General features: G+C 42.1%; 2 protein-coding genes across 3 annotated transcripts in view; one reads left to right on the plus strand and one right to left on the minus strand.

Moving 5' to 3' along the window:
• LOC135115376 (ER membrane protein complex subunit 8-like) overlaps window positions 1-15,000 on the plus strand; it is a 123,155-nt gene that overhangs the window by 10,972 nt on the left and 97,183 nt on the right. The gene's annotated exons all lie outside the window — the stretch shown is intronic.
• LOC135115374 (guanylate cyclase 32E-like) overlaps window positions 2,844-15,000 on the minus strand; it is an 88,049-nt gene continuing 75,892 nt past the window's right edge. Inside the window, 2 exon segments of the mRNA XM_064032082.1 lie at window positions 2,844-3,982; window positions 5,262-5,453. Of these exon segments, the coding sequence (XP_063888152.1) occupies window positions 3,633-3,982; window positions 5,262-5,453 (542 nt within the window). The 3' untranslated portion in view covers window positions 2,844-3,632.

The following is a 15,000-nucleotide window of genomic DNA, read 5'->3' on the forward strand; positions in this document are numbered from 1 at the left end:
TAATGTATAGATTGTCATTATGAACGCTGTGGAGGAAAAAAAATCAAGTAGTGTAAAGGATATTAGTGAAAAATGTACAGTGGGTGACAAAAGAGATCCTTCTCACTCAATACCCACGAAACATTTTGACGCGTTGAACGAATGCCTCGTGCAAAATACTGAGCGAAGAATTGCGGCATTACCTAAACTGTTAAAAATAATAAATCGGGTTAAAAAACAAAACAAAAAAAAAAACAACCTTCAAAACTGAGGACGCGGGAGCGAAAACTTCTGAAAGACTAAACAAGGGTCAGGAATATCTTTGGCACGGTGCACGAATCAATATGGGACAGCGGACGAAGTGTTGTGAAAAAATTACTCTTGTCGCTTTTACATGAGCTCACATTTTGGGACGAAAGTTACACATGTGAGAGAGTCCAGGACAGGTGTGTGGGGTGGCGTTGTGACAGGTGTGTGGGCTGATGTGCTGATATACTAGCAGGTGTGGGCAGAAGTTTTGACAGGTGTGGAAATGTATTTAGATTAGTATGCATCTGTTTTAGAGAGACCTCGATATGTGTAGGGAGGTGTGCACAGGTGTGAAAAAATTGCAGACAGGTGATTGGACAGATGTGACAGGTGTATAGACGTGTGTGAAGAGGTTTATCAGTGTAGACTGGTATTTGGATTGGTGGTTAGACAGTTTTTAGACAGGTTCAGTTTGACAGGTGTAGACAGGTGTATGGACATGTGTGTGAAGAGGTTTATCGACAGGTGTAGGTAGGAATAGATAGGTGCTATGGTAGTTTTTAGATAGGCTCAGTCAGGTTGTAGACAAATGTTTGAGACGGGAGTTTAGGTACGTGTGTGTGTGTTTGACAGGTGCGTAATGACTCCCACACCTACGCCTGCACTTCACACCTGTCAGCGATATAATCAGGTGTGGGTCTGACACCTCCCTCCAATTAGGTGTGTGTGTGTGTGTGTGTGTGTGTGTGTGTTCAACAGAAGCTTAAGTTTATGTAGGCTCATTTTGTACGAAAAAAAAAAAAAAAGTTATAAGGAGCTTTTTAAAGTTTGAGGAAAATTACGTGAAAGTAGCTGTAGTAGCGATAGTATTAATAGTAGTAATAGCAGCAGTACTAGTAATAGAAGAACGATAATGATAGTAGTAGTAGTAGTAGTAGTAGTAGTAGTAGTAGTAATAGCCGCAGTACTAGTGAAGGAAGAATAATGATAATGATAGTTGTAGTATTGATAGTAGTAGTAGTAGTAGTAGTAATACCCGCAGTACTAGTGAAAGAAGAATAATGATAATGATACTAGTAGTAGTAGTAGTAGTAGTAGTAGTAGTAATAGCCGCAGTACTAGTGAAACAAGAATAATGATAATGATAGTTGTTGTAGTAGTAGTAGTAGTAGTAATAGCCGGCAGTACTAGTGAAAGAAGAATAATGATAATGATAGTAGTAGTAGTAATAGAAATAGTAGTAGTAGTAGCAGCAGCAGCAGCAGCAGCAGCAGCAGCAGCAGCAGCAGCAGCAGGAGGAGAAAACAGCAGTAGCAGTTACAGCAGTAGCAGTAGCAGTAACAGCAGCAGCAACAACAACAACAAAAGCAGCAGCAGCAGCAAGCAATTAACGAGAAACACAACAGATCACAATACATACATTCAAAAGAACACTAATTAAAAAAAAAAAACACAAACGAAATACAAGGCAAAAGGCTGCATTTATATATCGACATCCATGTTGATAACCTCCACAACACTTCGTTCGCGCCGCCATAAAGTTTCGCAGATTAGTACAGTCTCAGTCAGAAGTCAATCAACATTCCATACCAACTTTCACTTTATTTCGTTTCGTTTTTTTTTCTTTTTTCCGTTCAATCGTTCCTTTCATCAGCTCTCAGTCTTAAAAATGATCTTGACAACTAAGAGAATTCCAGGGCAGGACAATAGATCAAGGGAAAACACGAAGCCCACTGGAAATAAGATGAATGGGACACGAGACTTTTGACTGCTGCTGTACAAAGGGTATTTACTGGGGGCAATGAACACAGGTACCGGTAGATGAGTAGTAACATGTAATACTGCTTGTGATCACTTCCTTGTGGAATTAAACTAGGTAGGTATGGATGACTGTTGTACTCTCTCTCCTCTCTCTCTCCTCTTCTCTCTCTCTCTCTCTCTCTCTCTCTCTCTCTCTCTCTCTCTCTCTCTCTCTCTCTCTCTCTGATACAAAATATACCACAACTAGATTTGTTTCATATATTTATTTGTTTATTGTTGTTATTATTATTATTATTATTATTATTATTATTATTATTATTATTATTATTATTATTATTATTACATACATTGTTATATATTTATATCCCTTTATTAACTTTGTATACATATATATATATATAAGCTTTCTTAGATTACTCGTATTGTCATGACTCGTATTAAATATTTACACACTCAATAGTAGTAATAAGAGACCGATAAAAATAATAATACAAAATCATAATCTATCTATATATAACTTAATTTATTTTTCTTCTCTCAGGTAAAAATCTCGAGAGTTTCCACATGAGACAGGATATCACAGGTGAGAAGGGGAACAGGTGAAGGGGCGTTGATTAGTACAGGTGTGACGCGGGGAGCAGGTGAGGGAGGGAAGGAGGGGAGGAATAAATGAGTGTGGCAATGAGGTACCGAGGTAAGGGCAGGGAAAAGGAATTAATGAGTGGAGGGAGGGGAGAAAGGAGAGGGAACAGAAGAGATGGGAAGGGGAAAAAAAAAGAAAACGGAATATTGAAGTGAAGTAGAGGGATGAAAGGGAGAAAGGAAAATGAATGAGGGAGAGAGAGAGAGAGAGAGAGAGAGAGAGAGAGAGAGAGAGAGAGAGAGAGAGAGAGAGAGAGAGAGAGAGAGAGAGAGAGAGAGAATGGAAGATGTGGAGGAAAAAGAAAAAAGGGGGAAAAGAAGGAGAGAAAGGAAGGAAAATGAAGGAAAAAAGGAAAAGGAATGAGAAAGGAAGAGATAGAAAGACAGAGAAAGGAAAAATAAGGAAAAGGAAGGAAAATGGAGAAAGAACGGAGATGAAAAGAAAGGGAAAAGGGAAATGAGAGGAAAAAAAACAAAAGAAAAAAAGAAAAATGAAATAAAAGTTGCAAATAAGGGAAAAACAAGGATATAAGAGAAAACAAAGAGATGGGAAAGAGAGAATGAGACGGAAAGTGCAGGAGAGAGGATGGAGGAGGTGTAGGGAGGCGGGGGGGGAGGGAGGGGAAACGAGGGGAGAGATTAGATACAGTGTAACAACATAGAGATAATTTTCTCATTATCTTTAATTCTCTTGCCTTAATTGTGGTGTGTGTGTGTGTGTGTGTGTGTGTGTGTGTGTGTGTGTGCTGAGAAAGATCCATTCATCTATACATAAATACATACATCCATAAACATTTACTGTCATACACACACACACACACACACACACACACACACACACACACACACACACACACATTCATGTACGTAAATAAACATCTACATACCACTATCATTATATACATGTACGTTTGGTGATATGACGTGTACACATGAATGGGGTGTGTGTGCTTGTCATGTACGTGTGTGTGTGGGGGTGTGATGATGAAGGGGTGACTGGCTTACTGGGGTGATGGTGGTGATGGGGAGGTGTTTTCTGGGGGTGACTGGAGTGGGGGAGGATGGGCTAAGAGTTCGGAAGGTGGTGATGATGGGAGGGGGTGAATGGGAGAGGTGTGATGTGGTGGGGGATGGACTAAAACCACCTTTGAATGTTGGGGTTGTAGCAGTTGTAGTAGTAGTAGTAGTAGTAGTAGTAGTAGTAGTGGTGGTGGTGGTGGTGGTGGTGGTGGTGGTAGATGATTCCTCTTCTGTAGTTGGGGTTGTGGTGGGGGTTGTGTTGGGGGTGTGGTCCTCCTCCACATCCTTGGCCTCCCCCCACTAGCCACCACGTCACCATCTGCCCCTTGCCCTGCGTGTGGAAGGTCAGCTCAGGTCAGGAAAGGTTAGGTCAGGTTTGGTGAAGGTCAGGTTAAATTTAGGTCAGGTTTGGCAGTGTTTGGAGGCCAGTGGTGAGAAATGAACGTAGGTGTGTCGTGGCTGTGTTTGGCTCTCTCTCTCTCTCTCTCTCTCTCTCTCTCTCTCTCTCTCTCTCTCTCTCTCTCTCTCTCTCTCTCTCTCTCTCATCCATTTCTTACTTATTCCATAAACAGTTCTTGTTCCTTTCATCCTTTATTTTATTTTGTCCTCCTTTCCTTCTTTATTTTCTTCCTTCCTTCCTTCCTACTTTCTTCTTTCCATCATCCTTTCCTCCCTTCCTTCCTCCTTTCCATTCATCCCTTCGTACTGCCCCTTTACTCTCTCCTCCTCTCCTTTATTCCATTCATCCTTCCTAGCCTGCTTCCTTCCAAACGAACCCTGTCCAATTCCCTCCTCCCCCCGCCTCTCTGCCTCTCCCCATTCTCTCTTTACCCCCGTCACTCTTCCTCACTCCTTTCCCAAACTTCATCTTTTCCCTACACCTGCCCCAAACTTCCCCAACTTTTCCTACGCCCACTTTCACAAAAATTAGGCCTCGCTTCACTCTTTCCCTCCCCAACTCTCATGACCAGCACTTATCCCCCGCGACCTCTTCCTTAACCTTCCCCAACTCTTCCCCCAACCTTCTTTGCCCCTACGTTCACAAGTATCACACCTTTCTTCACTCTTCCCCACCCAAACCTCGTGCCGACCTTCCCCCATTCTCGTCCCTCACTGAAATCAACTATTCATTCACTTCTTCCCTTTAATCAGCTGTTCACTATCTTCCCCACACCTTGCCACACTTACCCAAGCCTCTTTAACCCTTCCCCAGTTTCACCTTCATAAAAATTAGCCTTCTCTTTACCTCATTTCCTCCCACAACCCTCCCCCAATACTTTCCCAGCCACACCTTCCCAAAAAACCAGGTCGCTCTGTTTACTTCTTTCCCTCCCCGACTCTCCTCAAACCTTCCCCCTAAACCCTCCCCAACCCTTCCCCAGCCTCACCACAAAAATCAGGGGCCTCTCTCTCTCTATTCCTTTCCTCCCCACCTTCTCCAAGCCTCCCCAACCTCTCCCAGCCTCACTTTCACGTAAAACAGCCGTCTCTATCTCATTTCCTCTCTCTTACTCACTCCATCCTTACCTCAACAAAAATTAGGCCACTTCCCTTTCTTCTTTCCAACCCCAACCTTCCCCAACGCACCTCAACCATCCTCTCAGCCTCACCTTCACGAAAATAAGCCCTCTCTTCACCAGCACGTATCCTCCCAGCTTCTCCAACATGTCCTTGTGTGCCTGCGAGGTGTGAATGCGTAGCTGCTCTCCCGTGGACTCCATACGCGAGGCAGTGTTCACGGTGTCCCCAAACAGGCAGTAACGAGGCATGGTTAGCCCCACCACCTCCCGCCACGCACGGTCCTGCAGGAGGCGTGTAGGATGAGATGATGGGATTGTAGGATATGTATGGATGTTTTCTGTTAGTTTAGGATAGGTTGGTGTTTTAATTTTTTTTTTTTTCCTTTTGTCAGGTTGGGTTTAGTTAAGGGAGGATAGGTGTGAGGGTAGAGTGCTTTGTGTGTGTGTGTGTTTGTGTGCTGTGGGAGGAGAGAGAGAGAGAGAGAGAGAGAGAGAGAGAGAGAGAGAGAGAGAGAGAGAGAGAGAGAGAGAGAGAGAGAGAGAGAGAGAGAGAGAGAGAAACATGTGAGTAAAGAAAAAGAGAGAAAAGTTGGTGAAAGCTGTGCCAAGAAAGATATGTTGGAGGCAGAGAGAGAGAGAGAGAGAGAGAGAGAGTGAGAGAGAGAGAGAGAGAGAGAGAGAGAGAGAGAGAGAGAGAGAGAGAGAGAGAGAGAGAGATTTATGCGTTGTTTGTTTTCCTTTCCTTTCTTTAAAGCTCGCAGCATTTGGTTTGTGGGATTTGCAAGCTGTTGCTGGACTGAATAATGTCTGTCTGTCTGTCCTGTCTGTCTGTCTGTCTGTCTGTCTGTCTGTCTGTCTGTCTGTCTATCTATCTGTCTTTATCTATTTCTTTATCTGTGTATCGTCCTTTATGTCCACACTGCATATGTCTGTCTAGGTTAATATATCATTCTATTCTCTCTCTCTCTCTCCTCTCTCTCTCTCTCTCTCTCTCTCTCTCACTCTCTCTCTCTCTCTCTCTCCTCTCTCTCTCTTCTCTCTCTCTGTTTCTCGATTCATCAGTTCGTCAGTCACTTCTTTGTTTGTTCGCACTTTGCATGTTGATATTGATACTATTTTTAAAAGCTTGTATATACGAGTCTCTCTCTCTCTCTCTCTCTCTCTCTCTCTCTCTCTCTCTCTCTCTCTCTCTCTCTCTCTCTCTCTCTCTCTCTCTCTCTCTCTCTCTCTCTCTCTCTCTCTCTCTCTCTCTCCTCAACTATTCGTTACTCTTAGCTACTCACGACTGTCTTAAATATTCTCCTTGCTAATTATTTTTTCTCCTAATTACTCATACTGGTAATTGTTACTTAAGTTATTATATTACTAAAATTCCTTGCTCCTAATTATTACTTTTTCTCTTGACTACTCCCACCCGCAACTATTTACATTCCAAACTACCGCTAACTATTTCTAACTACTTAACTCATAATTACTCCTATTTTCCAAGTTCTCGACAACCTCTTACATTTTCGACTTGGATAAACCTGTACTTTCATCTCTGGGAATATCTGCAGAAACTCGTATTTACACCCTGTATTTCCAAGTATTTGACAGTCACTCATAGCATCGCCGCGTTCTTAACTTGCACTTGACAACCATTTCTAATTAAATCAGCTAAGTTAATCTAATGTAATATAACTTTACGTAACATAAACATTCACTCTTAACTAACGAAACCAACACACTCCTTGTAAATGACGTCTTTCAACCCTTAACAACCCTTAACAACCATACCTAATGACCCTTCTCTCATAGCAAACACACACACATACACACACACACACCTTTAAAACGAGCACATCACAAAATAAGTCTTGCTTCTCTTAAACAATCTCTTGAGTACCTCCAACAGCTTAACCACACGCCATATCCCTAAGTAGTTACTCAGGAAGACAACTCCATTCCCTTCCTTCCACAGCCTTCGAGTGCCTGTAATAACCCCTAACAACCATGTCAAATGACACACCATAACCACAATTAATGCATGATAAAACATAACATAGAAAATAAGGGAAGCTGTATGAAGCCGTCAGGTCCCCACGTTGCATCAAACCTGCCTACCTATTTCCACCTATTGTCCCCATCCATAAATTTTTCTAACCTTCTTTTAAAGCTCCCTAATGACCCGGCACTAACTACCTGAATATTGAGTCCATTAATTCATTTGTCACTTTGTTACTTTGTTTGAGAAGCAATTCCTTCATATTTCCTTTTTAAATGTTACTCTTTCAAATTTGAACATAGTATTTCTTGTTCTGTTCTGATCACTGATCCTGAGAATTTTGTTTACGTCAACCTGGTTTTATTCCCTCTACGGCGTAAAGTCTTCCATCAGGTCTACACTTAATCTACGCCTCTCTAAATAATGAAAATTTAAAAGCTTCAATCACCTTCCGTAAGAAATACTCCTCTTTCCTAGTATCTTTTTTTAGACATTCTCCTTTGTACTGATTCTGACAAACTTCCTGTAACATGGGGACTGGAACTGTACTCGTACAGCATAGCACAGCTGTACCAACACACAGCACCCCAACACTCACTCACCGCTGTGTATCCTGGAGCGTAAAAACAATCTCTGACAAACCATAGCAACCCACCAAGCACGCCTAACCACACACAACATCCGCACCCAACTACATGAAATAAGACCCTTCTGACAACAAATGATAGCAACCCCCAATAATTTGACCATTCATCACACTCATAACGAATACACATCGACACCAAACCTCCTCTTCACCACCACCCACGCAAGGGGAGCGGGACGTTCGGTACTGAGGCGGGTGGTACTCCAGGTCATGTGGTCCTCAAGTCAGGTGATCATCAAGACGTTTGGTGCTGAGTCACTTGGCACTCAAACCACTTGGGGGCTGAAACTGTCTCTAGAATGAGACCTTATTAACCACAGGCTTGGTGGAGAGATGTGGACCCCGCGCACACTGAACTACATGACGTCCATCAGCCCTTAACAACGTAACAACCATACCTAATGACACTCTTTCATAGCAACACACACACACACACACACACACACACACACACACACACACACACACACACACACACACACACAACACAGTCCTTAATTAGTCTCAAAACAACTTCAAACATCATAACCACACTACTACATCCTTGAAACGAGCACATCACAAAATAAGTCTTGCTTCTCTTAAACAGTCTCTAAGTACCTCTAACACACCAAATCCTTAAGCAGTTACACAGGAAGACAACACCGTTCCCTCTCTTCTTATACTCACCCACCCGTGTTCATTATATCAGTGTGTGCGGATCCACTTGCTGCCTTCACGAACCCTGTAGTCCAGACGTTTGGCTACCAAGTGTCTCGAGCACCAAACATTCTGAGGCATATTTTGCACTCAGGCCGATCTGTCTTTAGGATCACCTGACCTGAGTACCACCAGCCCTAGTACCACGTGACTGTAAACCGTATACTGTCACGTATACCGTATACAGTATATATAGGAGTGGCGATTTACATCCTTCCACCTTCTCTCTCTCTCTCTCTCTCTCTCTCTCTCTCTCTCTCTCTCTCTCTCTCTCTCTCTCTCTCTCTCTCTCTCTCTCTCTCTCTCTCTCTCTCTCTCTCTCTCTCTCTCTCTCTCTCTCTCAAGACTATTTTTTCATATGTATAAAGGTTTCTTTTTAAGTAAAGAACTTATCAGAATAAATATGTAAATATTCTTCAAATTCAAATTTTTTGAAAATTTTTAGCGCAGGTCCGGACCTGTACAAAAAATTGAAAGAAATTTCCGATAAAAATTTTTCTTTGAAGGTTATAGATTATTAAATCATAAAATGAAGAAGAAGAATATTGATATAAAAATTATATATCTATCGAAAAAGTGTGTGTTTTACGTGTTTTAAATTGTATAAAAAGTGAAATATGACATTTAGTTGTACCGTACTCCAAAGAACTCAAAAGACTATTTTGCATATGTATAAAGGTTACTTTTTAAGTAAAGAACTTATCAGAATAGTTATGTAAATATTCTTCAAATTCAAATTTTTTGAAAATTTTTAGCGCAGGTCCGGACCTGTACAAAAAATTGAAAAAAATTTCCGATAAAAATTTTTCTTTGAAGAATATAAATTATTAAATCATAAAATGAAGAAGAAGAATATCGATATGAAAATTATATATCTATCGAAAAAGTGTGTGTTTTACGTGTGTTAAATTGTATAAAAAGTGAAATATGACATTTCGTTGTTACCGTACTCCAAAGAACTCAAAAGACTATTTTGCATATGTATAAAGGTTTCTTTTTAAGTGATGAACCTATTAGAATAGTTATGTAAAAATGCTCGAAATTCAAATTTTTTGAAAATTTTTACCGCAGGTCTGGACCTGTACAAAAAATTGAAAAAATTTTCAGATAAAAATTTTTCTTTGAAGGTTATAGGTTATTATATCATAAAATGAAGAAGAAGAATATCGATATAAAATTGATATATCTATCGAAAAAGTGTGTGTTTTACGTGTTTTAAATTGTATAAAAAGTGAAATATGACATTTCGTTGTACCGTACTCCAAAGAACTCAAAAGACTATTTTGCATATGTATAAAGGTTTCTTTTTTAAGTAAAGAACTTATCAGAATAGTTATGTAAATATTCTTGAAATTCAAATTTTTTGAAAATTTTTAGCGCAGGTCCGGACCTGTCTCTCTCTCTCTCTCTCTCTCTCTCCTAAACATTCAGGACAATACACAATAAAACACACACACACACACACACACACACACACACACACACACACACACACACACACACACTGGGGAGAGGTGGGGGTGGGGATACAAACTATAAGACGTTGTCGTGGCTTTAGAATTGTAACAAAGTACTCGTAGATATTATGATTTTTATTCTTATTACTTCTATGAAACGAATTCTTATTACTTCTATGAAACAAGAGAGAGAGAGAGAGAGAGAGAGAGAGAGAGAGAGAGAGAGGAGAGAGAGAGAGAGAGAGAGAGAGAGAGAGAGAGAGAGAGAGAGGTGGAAGGATGTAAATCGCCACTCCTACAGTATACGTACGGGTTGATATGTGTGTGTGTGTGTGTGTGTGTGTGGATAAATAGGTGGATAGATGGATCGAAGGGTGAGTCAGTTCATTAATGGGTAAATGAATGGTTAGATGAGTGAATGGGTGGGTGAGTGAATGGGTGGGTGGACGTTATGGGTGAATAGATAGATGTGTGTGTGTGTGTGTGTGTGTGTGTGTGTAATGATGAATGGATGTGGAGAATGTATGAATGTATGGATGAATGACTGTGAAAGTTTAGATTAAGCAATTAAGCAGCGGCTTCGGACGGTCACAGCCATAGTACTCCTTGGTCTTGGCGGGGCTTTAACACAACGCCGCTCATTATTCCTGTACTGAATTAAACTGACGGATATTCCAGCTCGTGGCGTGACTTGGCGCGGCAATTGTACAGCAGGGAACACGCCACAACTTTTTACGTGACTTGATTGGCAAACGTATGATCGTGTTTCCTTTTATCCCGATCCATTAGTTGTTGTTATTGTTGATTATCTCTTCATTATCTTTTATTGTTATTCCATATTTATTTTTTGGTCGTTTTATTATTTTATTTTATTTATATTGTTTTGTTTTTTTTCCCTTTATTGTATCATCACTAACATAAACGTTACGTGAATCTGAAACATTTCATTACTCTGTCCATCTAGTGAACACATTATTAACACTTTTTTTTTTTTTTTTAGTTTTTATTAATTTTTTTTTTTTCATTTTTAGTTCAGTTTAATGTCACTCTTAATATTAATTTTTCCTCACATATTAAGTTAATAATATTACTCTTATTCATTCACACATTTAAGCATTTTTTTTCTATTTTCTTATTTTATTTTTATTTTATTTTTTTTTATTTTCCAATTTATTTCGTCTCTTAGTCTACATTTATTTTTTTTTTCGCCTTTTTATTAATTTATTTTGTTTTTTTTATTGAGTTTCTTTCATTGCATGGGGGCATCATAACATTGGGACAATATTCCAAGTCATCACCTTCTACTACGGACACTGGATGCACCAAAGTCTTATTCCTACTTTTTTTTTCACTTTTCTTCGTTTCTTTTTTTTTTTATTTAGTTTTAGTTCATTTTCAGTTAACTTAATATCTATTCTCCTTATTCATTTACTCATTCAGTCTTTTTTTTTTTCGATTTATTTATATATATTTTTTTCCAGAATTTTTTAACGTTTTCCTTAAAAGTCAACGCCATTCTCTTAAATTGCCAAGTTCTTCTCTTGCCTTCCTCACCACGTCTTCTGTTCAGCCCTACGCTTTCTTTCCTCCCTTTCCCTCTCTCGCCGCACTTTCTCTTCCTTCTCCTCTTCCTCCTTCTCTCTCCTCATTCTTTCCTCCTGCTCTTGCCTCAACTTCTGTTTCTCCTGTCTTTTTACCCTCTTCATCTCCTGTTGTTTGCTCCTTCCCTCCTCCAGCTGTCGCCTCAACCTTTCCTCCAATTCCTGCTGGCGCCTCATTCTCTCCTGGTCGCGCCTCATCATCCTTTCTCTTTTCCTTCTCTGCTTCACTATCCTCAACCTTTTTTGGCGTCTCATCCTCCCTTCGCCTCCCCTTTCCTCTTCTTCTTCCTGTTTACTGCACTCACTCACTTCCTCTTCCTCCTTGTACTCTTCCAGTCTCCTTCTCTTCCCTTCCTCCTCTTCTCTCTCTTCTCCTTGTCGCTTCATTCTTAACCTCTTTTCTTCCTCTTCTCGCTTGATCCTCTCTAGCTCTCTCTGTTCCTCTTCTTGCTTCACCCTCTCTTTCTCCCTCTCTTCCTCTTCTCGCCTCATCCCTCTCTTTCTCCCTCTCTTCCTCTTCTCGCCTCACTCTCTCTTTCTCCCTTTCTTCCTCTTCTTTCATCTTCCTCCTTTTTTCCTCCCTTTGCTTCTCCTCCTCCATCTCTCTCACCCGTTCCTTCTCCTTTCTCCGTTCCTCCTGCCGCCTTCTTTTCATCCTTGCCTCTTCCTCTTTTCGTTTCCTCCTCTCCTGCTCTCTCCGCTTCCTTCTCTCTCTTGCATTTTCTCTGTCCACTGGTTCCTCCTCCTCCTTCTCTTCCTTCTTCTCTTCCTCGGGTGTTCTCTTATTCCTTCTCTTTCTCTCCCATGCCCTCTCTTTCTTTACCTGTTCCTTATCTTTGCGGTTCATCTCCCATTCCTCTTCCTCCTGCTCCTCCTCCACCTCTTCCTCCTCTTCATCTTCCTCCTCCTCTGTTGTTCTTTTGCTCCACTTCCTCTCTTTTGCCTCCTCTCTTTTATGGCGCTTATCTTTCCCGTGTCCTCTCTCATATTTTCTTCTCTGTTCCCATTTCGTCCCCCTTTCTTCCTCTTCCTCCTCCCAGTACGTAGGCCGTTCCTCCTCCTCCTCCTCCTCTTCCTTCTCTTTCTCCTCCTCCTCCTCCTCCTCCTCCTCCTCCTCCTCCTTCTCCTCCGGTGCGCTCTTCTTCTTTCTGTGGTTCTTCTTCCTCTGCTTCTCTTCCTTCTTTTCCCACTGCCGGGCCTTCTCTCTTTGGTGTTGTTCCCTTCCTTCCTCTTTCTTCCACTCCTTTTCTTTCCTCTGCTGTTCTTCTCGCTTCCTCTCATCCTCCCACCTTTCCTGGCCTTCGTCAGGCTCCCCCGCCGGCCTCCTTCTGGCGGCAGAGCGTCTCGTAGGCTGCCTGCAACTGCTGGAATCGCACAGTTGCGTTGGCAGCGTCGCCCGGGTTCTTGTCCGGGTGCAGCGCGAGGGCCTTGCGGCGGTAGGCCCGCTTGATCTCCTCCAGGGGAGCGTCGCGGGCCACGCCCAGCACAGCGTGAATGTTAGCGGCGGAAAGCGGCGTCATTCTAGCTTTGCGATTGCTTTGCGATAACTTTGCTGGAAGGAGGAGGTGTCTTCACGAAGGGGCAGGTGATGAAAAAATTTGTATTTTTACTTTTGACAAATTGGATGTAGTGATGATCTTGACGAAAACGAAACTCAATGGTGTAGTGAACATCATGCTACGTGAGGATGTTCTTAACAATGACAAAATTACTGTAGTGTCGATCTTGACGGAAGCGAGAGTCAGTGGTGTAGTGAACATAATGGTGTGTTAATGTGTGGAGTTAGTCCTGAATGGAGGGAACTTAACTCCAGCCTCACTGGTGTGGGACCTTGAGGCGCGCCGCCGCTGCCCTGGGGGGGGGCACTACTACTACTACTACTACTACTACTACTACTACTATTACTACTACTACTACTAACAGTGATAATATTACTCTTATATTCTCCTTTGGGCTGGTCCCATAACGGTCGCCACAGCTATCCTTCTCCAATAATGGCGTCGCTTGCCTTCTCCCGTAGAGTAATGTTGCGCACCTTTGCTGTTGCTGTGAGGATTAGTCCTGAAGGGACACACACACACACACACACACACACACACACACACACACACACACACACACACACACACACACACACACACACACACAGTGGCAAGACACTTCTGGCCTTGCTCTCGTGTTTCTGTTTCAGGAAGGGGCCGCAGCGTGGTGCATTGGGTTTGGCACTCCTGGCAGTGAATTCCTTCTCGCTGAGTAGTCATGCAAGTAACACTGAAGTCAAAGTTTGTCGTAACTTTATTAAGTTTGCCACACTTCAGCTGAGTCAGTTGTCATCACGCTGGTGTATCAGAAGAACCGAGTAACAAAAAAGAAGCCGCTCCTTCTTTATATGTAAAGTCATTTCCAGAAAATTTTTGTACTCCAACAAGGCGCAACAGTTTTAGACATGCCCCTCTGCACTGCTTCTAAGGAATCTATGTCTTTCCTATAATGCGGTGTCCAAAACTGCACAACGTAATCCAGATGTTGTCTAACTAAAGCTAGATACAACTTGGATAGCCTCTGCACTTCTGTTTGTTACACTCCTACTGATAAATCCTTGCACTCTTTTAGCTTTGTTCCTGACTGACGCACTCTGTTCCCTTGGCCTAACCTTGACCTGCGATCGGAGGTTGTTGAGTGGGTGGGTGGATGGGGAATGGACGGGTGGACAGGTAGAAGTGGTCGAGTAGGTGGGTGTGTGAGTAGGTGGGTGGGTTGTTGAACGTTATAATGGCATGCGTGGGTCCACATCTTCACCAAGCCTGTAGTTAAGAAGCCTCATTCTAGAGACAGGTTGGGGCCAAAGTGGTTTGAGTGCCAAGTGACTCAGTAGCAGACGTCTTGATGATCAGCTGACTAGAGGACCTGAGTGCCACCCGCCTCAGTGCCATATGACTGTAAACAACACGCAACACTCATAATAAATACACAACACCACCAAACCTTCCTCTTCACCACCACCACCACCACCACCACGCACCACTCCGGCACGCTCTCATCACACTCATAAGAAATACACACCACACCCTCCTTCTCTTCACCACCACCACCACCACCACCACCACCGCCACCACCACGCATCACTCCAGCACGCACACCTAACCACACAAGCCATCTATAACAAATACATTAACAAAACCAAACCTTTCTTGCCCTATCTTGTAATTTCTAACAACCCGTAACAGCTCACATCCCGAACTAATACAGATATTACTAAATGAATACATAAACGAAATAAACAAAAGATAAATAATAATAAAAAAAAATTCCTCTCAACTTAACCTCAGTCTAACCTAACCTATTAACACCAAACACTCCTTCTCTCAGCTTCTCTCAACCAGTCTGCATCACCACCTGCCAGTACCAAGAGGGGTTTGGGTGTTTCCAGACAGTTACCCTT

The sequence above is a fragment of the Scylla paramamosain genome, chromosome 29 (assembly GCF_035594125.1).
Source record: "Scylla paramamosain isolate STU-SP2022 chromosome 29, ASM3559412v1, whole genome shotgun sequence".
NCBI lineage: Eukaryota > Metazoa > Arthropoda > Malacostraca > Decapoda > Portunidae > Scylla > Scylla paramamosain.